The sequence below is a fragment of the Mya arenaria genome, chromosome 11 (assembly GCF_026914265.1).
Source record: "Mya arenaria isolate MELC-2E11 chromosome 11, ASM2691426v1".
Classification (NCBI taxonomy): domain Eukaryota; kingdom Metazoa; phylum Mollusca; class Bivalvia; order Myida; family Myidae; genus Mya; species Mya arenaria.
The window spans coordinates 36,569,552-36,589,565 of record NC_069132.1 but is presented as its reverse complement, the minus strand read 5'-3'; the positions used below and the strand labels follow the sequence as shown (position 1 = coordinate 36,589,565).

General features: G+C 35.9%; 1 protein-coding gene across 1 annotated transcript in view; it reads left to right on the top strand.

Annotated features, from left to right (window-relative positions):
* LOC128209876 (eukaryotic initiation factor 4A-III) overlaps positions 1–5,615 on the top strand; it is a 28,436-nt gene extending 22,821 nt beyond the window's left edge. Inside the window, exon 11 of the mRNA XM_052914135.1 lies at positions 5,223–5,615. Within this exon, the coding sequence (XP_052770095.1) occupies positions 5,223–5,239 (17 nt within the window). The 3' untranslated portion in view covers positions 5,240–5,615. The remainder of the gene's footprint in view (positions 1–5,222) is intronic.
* Positions 5,616–20,014: the final 14,399 nt, after the last annotated feature.

Here is a 20,014-nt window from a genome sequence, read left to right as displayed (position 1 = left end):
TTCGCTAATTGGCATCAGTGCAAATTGTTGCCTTTAGTTGTTAGTTTGTTTAATGTCATAACAACTGTCATAGATGTTGATAGGGCCATTAATGTACCTAGCGGGGATTAGAGGGTCTGTACATGGTGTCTTGTTGGCAACGTGCCAGTACTGTAATATTGTCTGTTTCTCGTGGTTGTAGTAAAATTTGAAATTATACTGATTGTATGTTGTTGTTTTTTTATCTGAGTATTTTAGTAGTAAATTAGTACTAAAGTATTCGGACGATTGATCGAGTACTTCGGCTATTGTCATAGCTTTGGTGTTTTTGTTGTTACCAGTGATCAAAACTTACCCATTCCCCATGATATTTGAATGAAACTTGGTACACATGTTGCCAATGGCTTAACCCACAGTTGTAGCAATGCCTGAAATGCTTTATTAACAATATCTGTCATGTGTTTCCGTTCCAGATAGAAAAATCTGAGGGCACCTGCATTGCCAGATAACGAGGCTTGCCGAGTTACTGGCTACGCAGGGTGCCCGAGGGTCGGATTTTTCTATCCGGAACGGACACACATGATAGATATTTTTTCTAGCATACCTTTAATTACATTTTTTGTGAAGAAAATACATAAGAAAGTGTGTTTTTGTACATTTCACCAAAAAGCGCCTGCGATGATGTTTACTGACGTCATGACGCGCAGTAATTTGTATTCACTGCATATGTCAATAAGTTCCTTCTATATCTCGTGTTTTAGGGGTTATTTTGTTTTGTTTTTAAGGAATATTTTTGTAAAGTTACTGTTAATGGAACTCATCTATTGAAATCTCATAAATATGGTTACATTGAGTGTTTTATAAAAGAAATTGATATTATTACATCACAGCACGTGACTCATCTGGCATGAGGGGATGCCAGATGGAGTTTTCCAGCACGGCTGAATTCACCAGAAATGCCTATCCGGTGTGCTAGAATATTTATTGAGTAATGCCCCTTGTTCAATTGAAAATACAAATATAGTAACAACAGATGGGGGTTGACATTTTCTTTGCGTTGCCTTTTAATAAATGAAGCTGAAGGTCTAACTCCATCATCAGGCATGAATGCATTGATCTCTCATTTTGGTAGATAATTTTCCCCCAGAATTTGACATTTTCTTATGGTGAAACATCTGATCAAAAGGTCGTTAGGTATAATCAGCAGAAAACAGATCTGGCCCCAATATCACGAATATACTTAAGTCAAATCTCAAACTCAGTCTCAACTCATGTCACCATATAAAAACATAATATTCTTCAAAATCTCTCATGTTTTATACTTTTTGAAAACGTATTTTCTTACAGAATTTGTTGATAAAAAGATTTTTTCAATATTTAAAAGAAAACTAATTCTAGAGCAAAAAATATACTTGAGTATTTTATAAAGAATACATAATTGTACTCATATACTTTTTTGGCTGTAGAATAGATTTACCTTGGAATTTGACCAAAGGCTTTTTTCAGCATATTCTATGATAGAATGTGCTTACAAGACTGTAAAAAACATATATGATTTTAAATAAATTTTGATGCTATGTGGTGAAATGTGTTGAGACTGAGTTTGAGATTTGACTTAAGTATTTTCGTGATATTGGGGCCTGGTAAAAGAAGGAAATTAAATTAAATATTAAATATTGATATTTGCAGATATTGATTTTACGGCATTGGGAATTCATTGAGTGTGAATTTTAACGGTTTTAAGGATGGAAACGATACTTAAACCAATGCATCATGGGTATAATAAATTTCAAGTGGTTATTGCCAAGTAATGCAAGCCATAGCCTGCAAGCAAATGAATAGTAATATTAGCAAATAAGCCTGGGACAGCAGTTTAATGTCACAGCCGGTGGGAGAATAAATAACGCGCTTCTATGTTGATCTGTTCTTTGATAAAATGATAAAGTGTCCAATTAATGATATTAGTTCCATTTATTGTTAATAATTTAATCTCATTTTTTGCCCTTCCTACGGCATTGACTCTTGCTCAATGGTTGAGCAGCTTCCTACACGTTTTGTGGCTATTGATAGATTATAATTATATCATTTTTTATCTTGTGTATCTTTTAAGAGCAGATGAATTAATATAAAAACTAAAGTAATGACGTTTATTGTGCTCCCAGTGATTAATGAAAACAAAATATTTTTATCTGCTTTTTTTTGCTTAAGGTGATTATAAATAGCGGTTTTAATATTTATTTATGGAAATCTTGTGTTCGTTTATTGAAGTGGGAGGAAAACTCTAATTTTTTGGCCTATAAATGCCTATGAAAATCTTTTGAGATAATGTCAAGATATGTAAAGGTCTCAGGTTGTCATATTAGCACACTGGTTAGCCCACTCACTTCCCATCTAAGCACCTGGGTTTGATTCCCAGCCTGGGTGCATGTGAGTTTGGTTTGTGGTCACCAAGCCAGACAAGTAGGTTTCCTATGTGCACTCCAGTTTCCCCCACAAAACAAGACCACACTATCACATAACCTTACGCCAACGATAGTGATTAATATAATGTTTTTATATCTTGTTGTTAAATAAATAAGTTTCAACTTAGAAGCCGCGGGACTTTTTTTGTAGTACATCTTGTATCAGCTCTCTTCAGGGTTCTTACCTTTTATATCCTACTTTTTGAAAAGGGCTTTAAGGCTTCCAATTTTTTTCCTACTTCTTGTTAAAACCTTTTATTCCTACTTTTCTGTATGAAAAGATGATTTATAGATCTGCTTTTTATTCTTAATTTTTTTTTAATTTTGTTCTACCATTACCTTGAATAAGACGTAAAAAATGTTGTACAAGATAGAAAATAAACTGATGTAAAATGATCGTAAATTGATGTACAAAAATACCTTTTTTTTTGTCACAGCTCCTATTTTATTACAAATATCTATTTTATATAAAAAAATCCAAGCTCTTATTTTTTAACAAAAACTCTTTAAGCTCTTAGTTTATTACAAAAAAACTTTAAAGCTCTTATTTGATAACAAAAAGCTCTTAATTTTAAATGTTTATATCTATGGGACACTACTGATGAGCCTGTGTACTATATCGTATACTTGTCAAATTTAATGTAACTGAACCTACAACTAGAACAGATTTAAAAAAAGTATTACAAGTACATAAGTAATAATTTGATTCAAAAATCACATGTGCATTCACCAATAATGTTGCTTCAGCTGCCCAACTTGCCCACATTTGTTTACTTGCCCACAAACTGTTTTAACTGGCCCATCAACTGTTATTACTGGCCGACATGTTGTATTTACTTACATACACAGGCAAGTAGTTGTACTTGCCCACACATGATTTTCACTTGCTCACACATGGTTTTTACTTGCCCACACATGGTTTTTACTTACCCACACATGATTTTCACTTGCCCACACATGGTTTTACTTGTCCACATATGGTTTTTACTTGCCCACACATGGTTTTCACACATGGTTTTTACTTGCCCACACGTGGTTTTTACTTGCCCACACATGGTTTTCACTTGCCCACACATGGTTTTACTTGCCCACACATGGTTTTACTTGCCCACACATGGTTTTTACTTGCCCACACATGGTTTTACTTGTCCACACATGGTTTTCACACATGGTTTTTACTTGCCCACACATGGTTTTACTTGTCCACACATGGTTTTCACTTGCCCACACATGGTTTTCACACATGGTTTTTACTTGCCCACACATGGTTTTACTTGTCCACACATGGTTTTCACACATGGTGTTTTTACTTGTCCACACATGGTTTTCACACATGGTTTTTACTTGTCCACACATGGTTTTCACTTGCCCACACTTGGTTTTCACACATGGTTTTTACTTGCCCACACATGGTTTTACTTGCCCACACATGGTTTTACTTGTCCACACATGGTTTTCACACATGGTTTTTACTTGCCCACACATGGTTTTACTTGCCCACACATGGTTTTCACACATGGTGTTTTTACTTGTCCACACATGGTTTTCACACATGGTTTTTACTTGCCCACACATGGTTTTTACTTGCCCACACATGGTTTTTACTTGCCCACACATGGTTTTCACACATGGTTTTTACTTGTCCACACATGGTTTTCACACATGGTTTTTACGTGCCCACACATGGTTTTTACTTGCCTACACATGGTTTTACTTGCCCACACATGGTTTTACTTGTTAACACATGGTTTTACTTGTTAACACATGGTTTTGCTTGTCCACACATGGTTTTTACTTGCCCACACATGGTTTTTACTTGCCCACACATGGTTTTTACTTGCCCACACATGGTTTTACTTGCCCACACATGGTTTTACTTGCCCACACATGGTTTTACTTGCCCACACATGGTTTTACTTGCTCACACATGGTTTTACTTGCCCACACATGGTTTTACTTGCTCACACATGGTTTTACTTGCCCACACATGGTTTTACTTGCTCACACATGGTTTTACTTACATGGTTTTACTTGCTCACACATGGTTTTACTTGCCCACACATGGTTTTACTTGCTCACACATGGTTTTACTTGCCCACACATGGTTTTACTTGCCCACACATGGTTTTAACTTGCCCACACATGGTTTTTACTTGCTCACACATGGTTTTACTTGCCCACATATGGTTTTACTTGCCTACATATGGTTTTACTTGCCCACATATGGTTTTACTTGCCCAAAAATGGTTGTACTTGCCAACTTATGGTTTTTACTTGCCCACATATGGTTTTTACTTTCACACCAATTGTTTTTACTTGCCTACATATGATTGTACTTGCTCATATATGGTTGAACCTGTCCACATATTGTTTTACTTACTCACACATGGTTTTTTCTTGCCCACATATGGTTTTTACTTGCCCACATATTGTTTTACTTGCCCACACATTGTTTTTACTTGCCCACACATTGTTTTTACTTGCCCACATTATGTTTTATTCTTGCCCACATTATGTTTTATTCTTGCCCACATTATGTTTTATTCTTGCCCACATTATGTTTTATTCTTGCCCACATATTATTTTACTTTCCCACTTGTTATTTTTACTTGTCCATGTTGCAGATTGTTTTTTCTTGCCCACAAACTCTTTTTACGTGCCCACAAATTATTATACTTGACAACATGTTGTTTTTACATGTTGTTTTTTACTTGCCCACAGGTTTCATGATCAAATGCTTATTTGTATTAATATAATGTTTTTTTCTCTCGTTTTCTTCAGTTGCTGACTTGATTTAGAGGAAATGGAAAACTGTTCATGAACAGAGAGCCTCGTCATCGAAACACATGAAACACACAGGACATTTATTGAATGTCATAAAAAATATGTCATTAGAAACCAGCCACAAACAGTCTTATTATGAATATGGAGATGGTGTTTTGTAAATATAGCATAACAGTTGAAACAATGTATGTTTCCTACTTGTGAGTTGGAATTTAGTGTGACTTCAGTGTAAAACATTATGGTACATTTGTGACTTGTCTTTTATTGAATTCTGTACTAAGGATACTTCACTGAAACATTATTTTGGTTTATGTACATGTGTATCATAATTTCACTTTTAAACAAACATTTTGTGCAAATACATTTGTGAATAAAGGCATTTTTCACCAATGTTATCTTATTATTTATCTGTTTTTCAAAGAAAAAAGTCATAGTATTGTCGTAGCCTTGGTATCATGACTCCAGCAGATAGTGCTTAAAGTTAAACATTTGACATAACTCAAAGTTCGTTCTCATATTCACATAGATCTTAGTGCACACTTTTCCAATGACTGCTTATGAGTGCTATAAGGTTAAACTTAAATAGCTGTTGAGTTGTGTACATTGTTTGGCTGAAAAAAAATCAGCAAGCTTTGGAATCTGAGTGGGGTATTTGTATGCCCCTGAAGGGCGGCTATAGTAATCGAGTCATGTCAGCACAAAAAGATGGGTATATATCGGGTATTAACTCAGTCATTATGTCCCCTTCATTCATGGGGAGATAATATTGTTTTTGCCCTGTCTATCAGTCAGTCCGTCAGTCTGTACGTCACACTTCGTTTCGCTCAATAACTATAGAACGCTTAGACCCAGGAACTTCATACTTGGTATGCTGGTTGGTCATGACTAGTAGATGACCCCTATTGATCAGTAGGTCAAAGGTCAAGGTCTTGGTAAACTTGAGGTGAAAAAAACGGTTTCTGCTCAATAACTAAAGAACGCTTGCACCCAGGAACTTTAAACTTGGTATGCAAGTTGGTCATGTAGATGACCCCTATTGATTTTGTGATCAGTAGGTCAAAGGTCAAGGTCACGATGACCTTGAGCTGAAAAATGGTTTCAGATCAATAATTGAATAACATATTAATATTTTTATAATGGAGACTAATGGAAAAGTACCCAACAAAGGACCCATATGTGGGAATAACTGTCATTCTGTCCATCCTTACGACTTCTGATTATTAACTTTAGGATACTTAGGTCTAGGGTCTCCTAACTTGGTAGGAAGGTTGGTCATGACCAGTAGACGAACCCTATTGAATTTTAAGTCTGTGTGTGTTTAAAAGCAAGTTGTGGTGACTGAAAAATCTGTTTCCTATCACTGAAGAGTGCTGGTACCCAGGGTCCTCAAACTTAGTAGACAGGTTGGTCATGACCACTAGATGTATTTTGAAGTCAGTGGGTCAAAGGTCAGGCCATTCTGACCTTGAGCTGAAAATTATTTTCTGATCAATAACTGAAGAACCCTGGGGCACAAGGACGTCAAACTTGGTAGGCAGGTTGGTTACGACCAGTAGAATTTGATGAACCCTATTAGTTTTGAGGTGTGTGAGGAAAGGTTTAGGTCAATAACTGATGAACACTTGGGCCTATTAATCTCATACTTGGTGGGAAGTTTGAACACTTCTGATGATGGATACTAGGACATCAATAGTTAACATGATCAAGCCATTAACCTTTATCATTCATTTGAATGTGAGCCACTATAATCCTTATAGACCTATACATGTAGGTGCACTTCTATTTTATGTATAACAAGAAGTAAACTGTGACCAAAGTGACACGTTTACACGCTAACAGAGTTTAAACCCAACAAGTGCATTTTTATATAACTCATCCTTTGTTTTTAATGTTATTAATTTAAGGTGTTTTACGCCTAAATAAGCCCGTTATTCCATGGTTATAGAAAATCTTTTTTTGATTGTTGTTGATTGGCAAACGCGTAGAATATTTCTTAAATCCACTGAAACGTTAAGCTACTGTATGAATACCATCTGCCTAAAAATCATAGTACTTATTTTTCGTTTTATTTTTTTATTTAAAAAGAAACCAAATATGCAACAGCCGACTTTTTTTTCAATGTATCTCCCAATGTAGATGTGTTTGTTTTCAAATAATTCTAAACTAAGACATCAACATGTTGCGTATTTATAATTTATAGGTCAACTACTTTCATTTAATGCAGCATGCACTGATCCGCAGAATTACAGCATTATAACGGGAGTTAGTACTCTTTTGGCGACGTCAATGTTAGCGACGTCATGACGTCATGTTTGCCACGATATCAACAAAATGGCTGACATAAACTCATGCAATGCACGATGGCTTGTTTCAAAAGCAGGAATTTCCTCGCAAAAAGCGCAGAAAATTGTCAAATATAGGAGACGAGAAGCGAAAATTCACAGCTTTAACGAACTAAGGAATATTGCTGGAATGAGTAGACAGGACATCCAGAAACTAAAGAAATCGTGTATCATCAATAAGGAGTCTGTGGCGTCAACGCAAAGATCAAAGCGGAATTCCGTCCAATTTCCAAGGAAAGTGGGAGTTGAGAAATCTAGTCAGACGAAAAGCGGTATTGGAGATGTTGATGTCAATACTAAAAGTAGTAAGTCAGAAAACCTTCAGCGAACACCGGTTGTAAAACTGTTTGACGTCATGGACATTGATAGTTGTGCAAGGCAAGGAAATCAGTTTTCGCCCACTATGTTATTCACTCCTCTCTCAATCCAGCAGTCAACGTCTGGAAATAAGCTCACGGCAGTTTACACAGCGTCATGCAACGCCCCGTCGACGTCAGGTTACGTTCCGATAAACGTAGACAACGTTTCCACTGCCGTTAACCCTCCAAGTATTCCAAGAAGTACGATAGCTGTCGATGATCACCGTTCCCACATCTCTGCATCGAAGATAAGGTCTATACAACATTGGTTAAGGACTATACCTCGTCGTTATTTAGCTCAACATATTCCACATAAAATACCGTCATCTCCCGGTTGTCTTCAAAGAGAAACTGTGCGACTTCTGGATGCCGACGATACACGAGAACGAAGCGCAGGTCCTGCGCGTAAATCTATTACGCCAACAAGATTGATTAAACCGAATCTTAAAACTCCCGCCAATTCCACATCTCACAGAAGCCGCGACAGCTCTACAAAATATATGACAACGCGCTCTGTCGGCAAAAACAAAGGCTCGTCGAAGGCTGGTCGTGAGTATCGCAAAATGAGTCGATCTACATCTAAGACGCGCCCACGGAGTGGATCGAATTCTAAAATGCGCTTACTCAGTCGTTCAAATTCCAAGACTCGTTTACGAAGCCGGTCAAATACTAAGACGTGTTCAAATAATCGATTGAAATCCAAGACGTGTTCAAATAATCGATTGAAATCCAAAACGTGTTCAAATAATCGTTTGAAATCCAAGACGCGTTCAGATAGTCGATCGAAGTCTAAGACGCGTTCAAAAAGTCGATCGAAGTCTAAGTCGCGTTCAAAAAGTCGATCGAGGTATAAGACGTGTTCAAAAAGTCGATCGAAGTCTAAGACGCGTTCAAGAGCAATTTCACCTTCACCAAATACAGCACGTAGATCAATGTCGCCTACTCCGAAGCTATCGACATCACCCGCGAGAACAGGAAATGAAAAAGGGCGCAAACCTGGAAAGGAGGTTTCCATTGTCAAAAAAAAAACAATGTTTGCTAAAGAAATTGAGAAAGAGCCTCTTTTAAAGACAATGTTTGCAAAAGAAATGAAGTCGGATGAAAGGCCGCTGACCCTTGCCGAACTTGAAGCTTCTATCGCCGAAATACAGCCTGATGTTGCACCAGACGATAATCTGCCATCTGACATCCGGTCCGTTTCGCCTGAGCCAGAATACTCAGTAGTGCCACGGAAAGGAGGTTTGTTTACGTACAAATACGAGCGTCTGCGAACACACAGTCCAGACGACAATGCTCACCAAATCACGAACAGACGACATTTTGAGGAGCGTCAACAAACTAGGTCAGGAGAGCGATATCGAAGTGAAACTCATGATGTCCGCAGTTTTCAGAAGTCTTCCAGTCAAGACAAACACCACAATACTGATCGCAGACGAAGACGTCATAGAACACGTGACCACCACCATCACCACAGACGACATGGCAAACATAGAGAAAACCACAACAGTTGCAACATTTTATGATAAACGTTTGATTGTTTTTGCTTGTTGGCATGTTTTTAATTCAAATATTAAAATTATAAACATCATCTCTTCAGTAGTTTAACTCAGTTTAACTCTGTAACAGATTTGTTTTATTAAACTATGGAGAGCAAAAACAATTAAATAAAAACAGTCGAACCCCGTTGGCTCGAACTCCCAGGGACCGTCGAAAATACCTCGATCTTCGGAAAATACGACCAAAGCGGGAATGCTTACCTTCAGTTTAATAAAATCGGTCCTTTACATCCAGTTCGAGCCAATCCAGCTCGAGCAAACGGGGTTAGACTGTCGGCCTTTCTGATGTTTTTGATTTTGACAATTTTAATGTGGGTGTAAGTTGTAATAAAACCTCTCTCCAAACTAGCGTACCGAATACAAAGCAGATACTATTGAACTATTTTGCGATCTTGCATACCGAAAAATTCTAATTTCGACTTTCTGCGTATCGCGTACCGCCCTTTTTTCTACAAGTTCTCCCTAACCATAAACAATGTAAATCGGTCTATAGAACAAATAAGAAAAAAAAACACATTTTAATTCAATATAGAGAAAAAAAGTTATTAAAGAAGCCCCCCATTTTTTTTTCATTCTATTATTATTTATTTATTTATTTTTTTTATTTTTTTTTGAGGGGGGGGGGCTTGGGGGAGTTTCTTCCAAAACCCCTGCCAAAACTTAAAACCATTTAAATTGCCTTAAAACCAAAAAATATATGGTTATGATGGGGGGAGGCGCAAGTAAAAAGGTTACGCCCCTAAGTTACGTCCCTTCTAACGTCAAATTCTGGAGCCGCCCAGGCTTTTCCTACACACTCCTGCACTAGGATAAGTATATATGTTGTAAACATGCCTTACTTTAATGTTTGAAATGAATACTGTTTTAATCAAATATTTAAAAATCGTGACACTGTAATACGTTGTAAGAACAAAAGGTGCAAAATTTGGGACAAACCTCACGCCATGTTGTTTTTGAGTTTATTAAGGTCTCCCCGCGCCCTATAATGGCTGCATTACGCAATTAGATAACGAAGACCTTATGGTAAGGCTAAGGGCCATGTTGTCTGTGCGTGTGTCTGATAAGTAGTAGTACTGGCCGCACCTTAGACTTTAAAGACGTATAAAGGATCAAAACATGTCGTACTAAGTGGCTTCTTTAAAGGTCATATCGCAATTACTGGTTCCTTAGTTGCCTGTTTTACATTTCACTAGTCGTCTTGCCATTTAAACCAACAGAATAAATATGAACTATCCTTGAACCTATTTTGTCTGGTGGTAACAGTAAACGATGCTAATCTTAATACTTTTATGTTACCCGTTTTTGTAACGTCTAACTAATATAGAATATGCTTGACGCTGATTTCTAGAGATTTATCAATGAAATGCTATTTTGTTGTTTCAAACAATGAACTAACATTTTGATAGTTTTCATTGTTTTGAATATTAGCCCGCTCTCACTTCCAAATTGAACGCCAGCGCGCACAGGGCTGGGGCGGGGCAATTTCAACGACGTCATTTCCGAAATGACGTTTCGTTCGCACAACAATTTGCGCGGTTTTTGAAATACTATTTCTCAATGTCATTTTATATCCTTTTAAGGCATATACTGAAAGGAAAAAAAAATATGTTTGTTTCAGTGTTACATCGCAAATATTTCACCTTGTAAACCCCAAAAGAAAAAAGTTCACTCATGGCTACGCCACTCAGGACATACACTTGATGCTCACTTGGTGAAATATATTACGATCTTACACTGAAACAAACACTTATCCTCTCTGAATTAGTTCGCCCGGAGTCGCAGTCTCACAGTATCACGCTTTAATGCATGCATGATGACTGTGATGAATTATTGAAAACAGTGCTTAAAATGCCTATCGCATGATGCGCAAACACCCTTAGTCTTTTGCTCACAGGTCAAGGTCAACCTGTTCTAAATGTTCATGCCTATACTGGATCTGTGTTACGCATTTTTGTTTCAAAAACATTTGCATACATTTGACAGGCGTAAAAATCGCATCCCTCGCTCTATAACTAAAGATCCTTTGGGTCCAGGAACTTCATACTTTGTATGCTAGTTGTTCATGACTAGTAGATGACCCCTATTGATTTTTAGATCAAAAGGTCAAGGCTATCTTCAGGTAAAAAACGATGTTGGCGGTGACCTTAGGCTTAAAAATGGTTTCTGCTCAATAACTAAAGAACGCTTGTACCCAGTCACTTCATACTTGGTATGCTAGTTGGTCATGACTTGTAAATGACTGAGTTTGAGATCAGCAAGTCAAAGGTCAAGGTCACCGTGACCTTTAGGTGAAGAAACGGTTTCCGCTCAATTACTGAATAACGCTTGCACCCAGGAACATCATACTTGCTTTGGTCATGACTAGTAGATGAACCCTATTGATTTTAAGATCAGTAGGTCAAAGGTCAAGGTCGCCGTGACATTGAAGTGAAGAAACGGTTACCGCTCAGTAACTGAAGAACGCTTGCACCCAGGAACTTCAGACTTGGTATGTAAGTTGGTCATGGCTAAGCCATTCGTGAAATATATTTTTCGATGCTCAATCTGTGGAATATATTAAGATCTTACACTTAAACAATCAATCATCCTCTATATATTTGAGTTATTACAGTCATTTTCAGATGTTTTAGAATGTTTTTCGCATAGTGAACAAATTAATTAGATAAGTGAACACAAACCAATAAGAAATAAAAATGAATCAAAATATGAATGAACCAGAATTTATTTTCCTTTCGTTTAAAATATACAATATCTATTGATTGAGAAATTGAATAGTTTCGAAAAACTGTAGACAGAACTTAATTCCATTCCTGAAACATTTTATACAGGTCCCAACGTTGCAATGATACTTATGTCTACTCATTCTACCAGATAATGAAAAGCATGGTTAGAATGTACTCTTGTTAAAGTGACACTCTTATTCAAAATCAGTGCATACACATGTATAACAAACATTCATTTTGACTGATAAACCTTTAACTACTTACTAAATATTAATTAATGATAACAAAATTGCACCCGTAAATTTAATAGCTTCAAACGCAACAATATTAAGTGATTGGTGAGTGTTAAAAGATTTACTGTGATCCTTTATCGTCTCATAAAGAAGAAATACCGTGTTTTCTGCATCTTTCTTTCAACATAAACATGGCATCCTTCATTAGAACCATTGATTTTGATAAATATTTATCATTTTCGGTTAATTAAAACAATTGTAATAATTGTGGTAAATCTTATTTGGGAGTAAGAGTGCATCTTTAGGAAACGTATTTTCTCAAAGCATTTGTTGTTAAGAACCTTTTAGTAAATTTTCACGAAAATTAACTTTAGAGAAAAAAATATCATTGAGTTATTGCTTAAAGGTGAAGTATTGTACTCCATTGCACTGTTGAATGTTTTTTTTTATTTGGAATTTGATCAAAGTTTAATCCACTTATTCCAGGAGAAAGAGTGCTTTTAAAAACAGTGAAAACAAAGATTTTGCATGACTTTTGATGTTATGTCATGGTAAAATGAGTTGGGAGTGAGATTTGAATTAAAGATTTGTGTGATATTTAAGCCAATTAAGTAAAGACTTGATAATGGTCCGATATTTCAGAACTTTGTTAAAGTTAACAACGGTGTTAACGTCATTGTTGTAAACTTTTAAATTGTTACTTCTCTGGAAGTTTAATAGATAACACTTGTGATCTGCTGTGTTTCTAACGAGATTTAAGACACCCTTTTCAGCTGTATTTGTTTATTTTTAATGCGTGAGCCTGGCCCTAATATCACGAAAATACTTAAGTCAAATCTCAAACTCGATCTCAACTTATTTTACCATATAACATCAAAATTTATTGAAAAGAAAATATGTTTTTAAATATTCTGAACACTTCATTCTGTCATTGAATATGTTGATTGAAACCTTTGGTCTAGAATCCAATGAAAAAATATTCTACAGCAAAAAATGTACTTGTCGAGTACAATTCATTGCCTTTTAACAATTGCTCAAATATATTTTTTGCCCTAGAATTTGTTTTCTTTGAAGTATTGACAAAAAAATTCAATAACATATTCTATGAGAAAATACATTTTCAAAAAGTATAAAAACATGCACTATTTTGAACAATACTATGCTTTTATGTGATAAAATGAGTTGAGATTGAGAATTTTACTTAAGTATTTTCGTGATATTGGGACCAGATCACCAAATGTTTCACGTGTAAAAGTTAATAACACTGACGTTGTTAACTTTATTTATTTTTTTTTAAAAATCGGCTTAATGTTTGATCAACTGTACAGTATGCCGATCCTTTGGTTATGTTATCATCTTACATGAACTATAACCTTTACATTTTTAATCACTGCTTTACTAGAGCGCACATAATTAAAGTTTATTGATTTTTCGATCTAAATAACCCGATATGGACAAATGCGCAACAAAAAGGTTATCAGGCCAAACTAAATAAACATTATGTTTGGCGTTTCCCTACCGCCTCACAAAAATACCCACGACCCGATTTTTGTTTATCCAACCCGTTGGTCATATTTTATTTCCGTTTTTCAATACGGTCAATTTAATTCCTGGGAACGAAAAAAACCCTATCTACACACAGAAAAATACCCACGACCCGATTTTTGTTTATCCAAGCTGCTGGTTATTGTTTTTTTCCGTTTATTTTACGGTCAAGTTAATTCTAAGAAACGAAAAAACCTACCTACATACACACACATTAACTGTGGGTAGGGAAACGATAACCAAACTACTAATTGACTGTGGCCTCGACGATGCCCAGATATAACCTGCCCAGCGTGGGTTTTGTTTTTGAAATAACATTACCATCACGATGATGCCATAGCGATGATCTCGGTGAACTTGTTATCATCACCACACATACACACAGAATCCAGTCATGCCTATTTAATCGTATTAATTTCTACAATAGCAGACAGGGATAGCTTAGTCATAAACTGTTTTATGGCGCCATTATCCTGTGGAGGCGGCAGAATCACCAGTCCTGGGACTGGCTTCCGGTCGGTACTTGAAGTCCGCAGGGTGTCGTTTGGGAACATGACATATATAAAATATTCATTGATGCTACATTCCTTTCTAGATTACACTATTAATATCTCCTAACTCGCGTTTTGTGTCTGTTGAGTGTTTTATAGTTCTAACCTTCAAACAAGCCAATCAGAACAGGGTATTTCGTGCACTCTATTTTGGCTATTGGTGTACGTGACTAAGTCGATATTATATTGGGCCCTGACGTCATACCTCGTGATCTACTTACGTCATAGTTGATTTATTGCAAAATTAACCTATTCCCAACCTCGCTCTCGCTATCTTGGAATACGTTTGTTTGTTTTCGAATACACATTAACCTCCGTATCGAAATGTTAACAAGTTAAATTGCATTCGGAGCTCCTCGGCCATTTTCCATCTGAAACAACCTCGGATGTATACGGACGGTTTACAGTGTCAGGAATCTAAACACTTTAACTACGCTGCTATTAGATCGCGTAGTAATCTTATTTTAGCAGCTTTACTTAATGACATTACTCTTGGGAATTCTTAACTATTAAAGCAATAAAACACTTCAATGGCAATCAATTTAGACTTTATACACAATGCACGTTAAAACACTTGAATTAATTAATAGTATTATTTAAAATTTTACGAAGTAATTCTATTAATGTACCGGCATACATCTGATGTTGTTTTCGACGTAAAATGGCCGAGGAGTTCCGAATTGTTAAACGGACTTAACTGTTTACCATTACCGTGCCAATAAATCACAACGCTGTTCACTTATACCGCACGCTATTTATTAAACGTTGTCATTGACAACACGAAACAAAACAGTTTAGTCACCTTCCTCTCCCGTGATTGATATTTAAAATTTACACTCATTATCTTGTATTATCTCAATATTAAACTTAGAAACTATTACACATGAACTATAATCTATACTTGAAAGTCACGAAAGGCGACCGTATGATTTTTTGTTGCACTTTTACCAAATGACGTTTTATCGTCAACGGTATTTGTTTATACTGAACTGATGCATTCTTATTTGTATATTAATTAAAGCAATGCTCACTGCATGTTCTTGTGCATTAGCGGAATCAGGGGGAGGGGCAACCGGCGCCTCTCCCCTAAAATCTTCGAAGTTTACTTTTTAATCTCAATATCGGAAAAAAGTAATACAAGACGCGGAGAATGCATCGTTTCTGACTTGAATTGTCAATAATTTCGTGGAGGAGTACCCACAAACCCCCTTGCCAACATTTATAACATATCGATTTCGGTTACAACGGAAGGGGCGCATGCCATAAGGTTGCGCCCCCTAGTTATGCCCCCTCTAACGTCATTTCCTGGATCCGGTTCGCCCTGTTGTGGACTTTTGGTTTACCCGGAACCTAATCATGATAAAGGTTTCTCATTCAATCAAATTGCTAACAAATTTATTTGATAAAAAACCACTGACGTTTAACACGTGTATATGCAGTTCAGCCGTTTTATCGGCCATGGAAACTGTGGTTATGGAATGCCCTGGTACTTAAATGCGACCAGTTAGCAAAATAGCTCGTGCACATTACATTCCGTGCATGATGCACACGATCAAGCTATATGGAATATTTGACGCTTCCGCTTAAGGTATTCCATCCACCACTCTGTTTATAGTCTTTTTGACCTTAATTTACATTTGCTTTATTTTTCTCGCTTAAGATATTCCTTCCACTATGCTTTTTATTATACTCCCATTGACCATAATATGCATTTATTTCATTCCCCCCGCTTATTGTATTCCATTCTCCATGCGTTTCATAGTCCAACCTGGGACCAGTAACATCCTACTCCCAGGCCCCACTGACCAAAGTGTACATTTCATTAGATTTCAATGCAGTCCCTTTTATTTGCCCGTGCACATTGTGTTATCTGGGGTCCTGAACCTTCCCTAGTTACGCTTTCATTTGAAAGGGCGTTGATGTCTGCTTTAGAATATATCAATACAAATGCCTAAGAATAAATTTGTTTGCGAGTGTTTTCTCTGTTTTCATCTACACATTTACCCCCACATCGGAACGTCAATACTATGATTGGGCATCACCGCTTTATAACCGCCGTGCGGATAAATTACAACCCTATTCACTTATACGACACGCTGTTTATTGAATGTTGTCCTTGACAACAATGTACACACAAGTTATGTCCCACTCAAGCTTCGCGATTGAAGGCATTCAGTCACGCTAAGATACGCGTGTAAACTCTCAATGACTCGGGTTCTGGTTGCCGTAAAACGATTATTTATAATCTTATAGATACCACTGTAGTTAAAGCAGTGAGTAGTGTTGCCCTTATCGTAAATCCTTTGAAACAGAACAGGTCCAAAATCAAATTTTTCTATTTGACCATACTTACTTTACAATTAAGTATTTTTTTTATTTTAATCATATGTACTTAATAATTAAGTTTTTTTTATTTATTTTAATCATATATACTTAAGATTTTTTTAAACCATATTAGCTTAATAATTAAGTTTTTTCTTTATTTTGTTTAATTACTGTTTTATGGCTTAAACCGTTACTAAGGGTTTAGGAAAAATGCATAATACATCAATTTTTGAACGGAAATGTGAAAATCTGCGATCTGATATGAAAATCTGCGATCTGATCTTTGTCAGCAGTCTTTGCACATTTTTACGCAAAAATTTGCTCGTTCCCAGACAAAAAATAAAAAAAAAGTTGTCAAAACGTTCGATTTGTGGGAGTGCAGCTTTAGCATAAACGTTTTCACCATTGGGTATCCTTCCAACACACCAAATCTGATGACATTAAGGTTAATAGAGCTTTTGAGAATGGTTTATTTATGGGTCGAATACCTTGAAAGCTTTCAAATGATGTCAATATTATATGGGTCTACCGTGCAAACTCAAAATAGGTGTATACCTTAAAGAAAAACAGTACATGCCTCCTCCGAACTCCCACCTGTATTACATTTGAAAATCATTTGGCTTATTGGGGTTTTTGTTTGCGTGTCAATTAGAATATTTTGAAGAAACAAAGCGTGTTCACCCACGCACTAGTAAGAGCGAATGTCAAGGAGCATTTTTTCTCTAAAATTACAATTAATAAGTAAAAAATACAATTGATTACGCTTACAGTCTCACACAGTGACCTGACTTTACCATAAACATATTAAAAAGAATGTGATCCATTCCACGAGCAACGTTAATACGGATATCATATTTTACGAAGGCTTGTGACACAATGTGATGTATGAAAATTGCATAAAAATGTTATCGGCAGTTTTGATCAAACAAGCTTATCAATAGTGATATCTCATTTCAATTTGTCTAAGAGCCAAATACTGTTTTTACGATACCGGAATGACAAAGGCGCCTCTCTCACCGTTATGAAACCGATCACAATTAGTGCTAAAAATACCTTTATTTTCATATAAAACGACTCTTTGTTCATCAATTCGAGTTATGCCTCCCACGGTGACAACCAAAGAATAATGGATGACCCACTTGATTTGAAAACGATTACCTGGCAGTTTATAAGCATATATTAGTCTTTATTTGAAGGTCTTTATGGAAACAGAACGTTCAAGCTAAGCGCAACTAGGCGAACTAAGAGTTCAGTTTTTGTTTATGATTGATTTGCATACCATATTCACAGATGAAGTTTAAAATAACGTTTATTGACGCTGGAGATTTATAGGGGTATTTGAAAACAGATTATATCAAAAATATTTTCTAACATAAATATTAAATAACATTGGAGAGTACAGAAACCCTTGCCTTATTCCAATATTACATTTAAACGCGTCCGAAGCGCAAACAGATTTTTTTTCTTTGCGTCTGCCTTTACATTGACGTCAGCAAATGATCTTACCATCACGACTAATTCTGTCTGAGCTTAAGTTTGTGGTAATCGAGATATAACCTTTACAAGTTTACGCAAAATTCTGTTTATTGTTTTTGTATTTTATAATGAACCAAACAATCAAAGAAATCAAAAGATCAATCGGAAAAAAAAATCATATTTTTTGCAATATGAAAACTGGACATTTAACATTTAATTAATACCAGAAATAAGCTGTTGTTAAAATGTTTGACCTTTTGGAAAGTAATGCACGTTAAATCCATTACCATGTTTTGACAAATATTTTAGAAAATATGTAACTTGTACGTGAAACCCTTTTTAATACGTTAGGGGTCACAATGTCAAGCCCTCGTTTTATAAAAAAACTATTTTTATTCATGAAACTTTAATAAACATTTATTTCAAAGCTCTTTTGTAACTATGGTATGCAAATCAAATGTAGATAAAAACTTAACTCATAGGTTTTAGAATTGGGGGCAAATTGAAACATTGGTGTTTACAATTTTGTATATTGTTTTATTGTTTAGGCCAACTTTATCTTAGTTTGATGTTAAAGCTGAGTTAGCAGCTCAAGGGTGGAACACTAACAATTTGGTTTAAATGTGTCAGTTATCATTCGGTACTTTTAACCTCAATACTTTTTTGAAACAGTTTGAAACAATGGTAGCTGTGAACAATGGTAGCTGTGGTGAAGACATTTTGGGATTCACTGAATGTGATGATATTGAACAGGTACAGCTTGAGATTGTTAATACTTTCTCAGCGGTAAAAAATGAATAAATGATTGCTGTGGAGAAAACTAAAATGTCGTGATACATATGAATGTCTTTAGGGAATGTTAAAATATACCTTCATATCAGTTTATCGTTTTAAACACGTCTTGACATAAAAGTCATATATAAAAAGGCAATGTTTTAGAATGGATAGACAGGATCACTTTTGTAATTGCTCTCCTTTGCACAATTATATTCTTATTATTGAATTCGTGTGCGATGTACTTTTCAAGATTCTAAGATCTAATCATATTTGCCAGCATTGTTGGCTTAGTTAGTATACTGGTGAAACAGACATGGCAAATTTCTCTCATATAATGATATCTGAGAATGCTATTCAAATTAAATACTGCTTGAAAACATTTGCACTCTATAAATAATAGCTAACTTGATTAAGAGAGGAGCTCCTAGATGGCTCCTTATCAGTGCAATCCCGTTTCGCAGACAAATGAATGCGATAACACCATCTCTGCAACATTTAGTTTTAAGTTAAGAGTCCAATTTTTACAATATACAACAAATCGATGGAGGGCTACACGGACTGCGGCCGAGGCACGCCCTCTATATTTTCTGTAGATCGCGACAATGAACTCTAACATATGCGTAGAGAATGTTTTTGCTAGTTAAATATGTAATGTCGACAGCGAAAGAAGGGCGAAAGCCAACGAAGGATCTGAACACATGGTGCTTCTATAGGTGTGGGAGATGTCAGATGAAAAAGAAGAAACATCATAAGTTTTTACAAGTCCTGATATCTGACAGTTTTTATCGAAATATATTGTTATAGTTTTAAGCTTTGCTATTTTAGATACGACATGATGAAATTATAGATGCCGTCGATAATATAACGTGAGTGCAAAGAGGGTTGATAAGAAACACGAAATA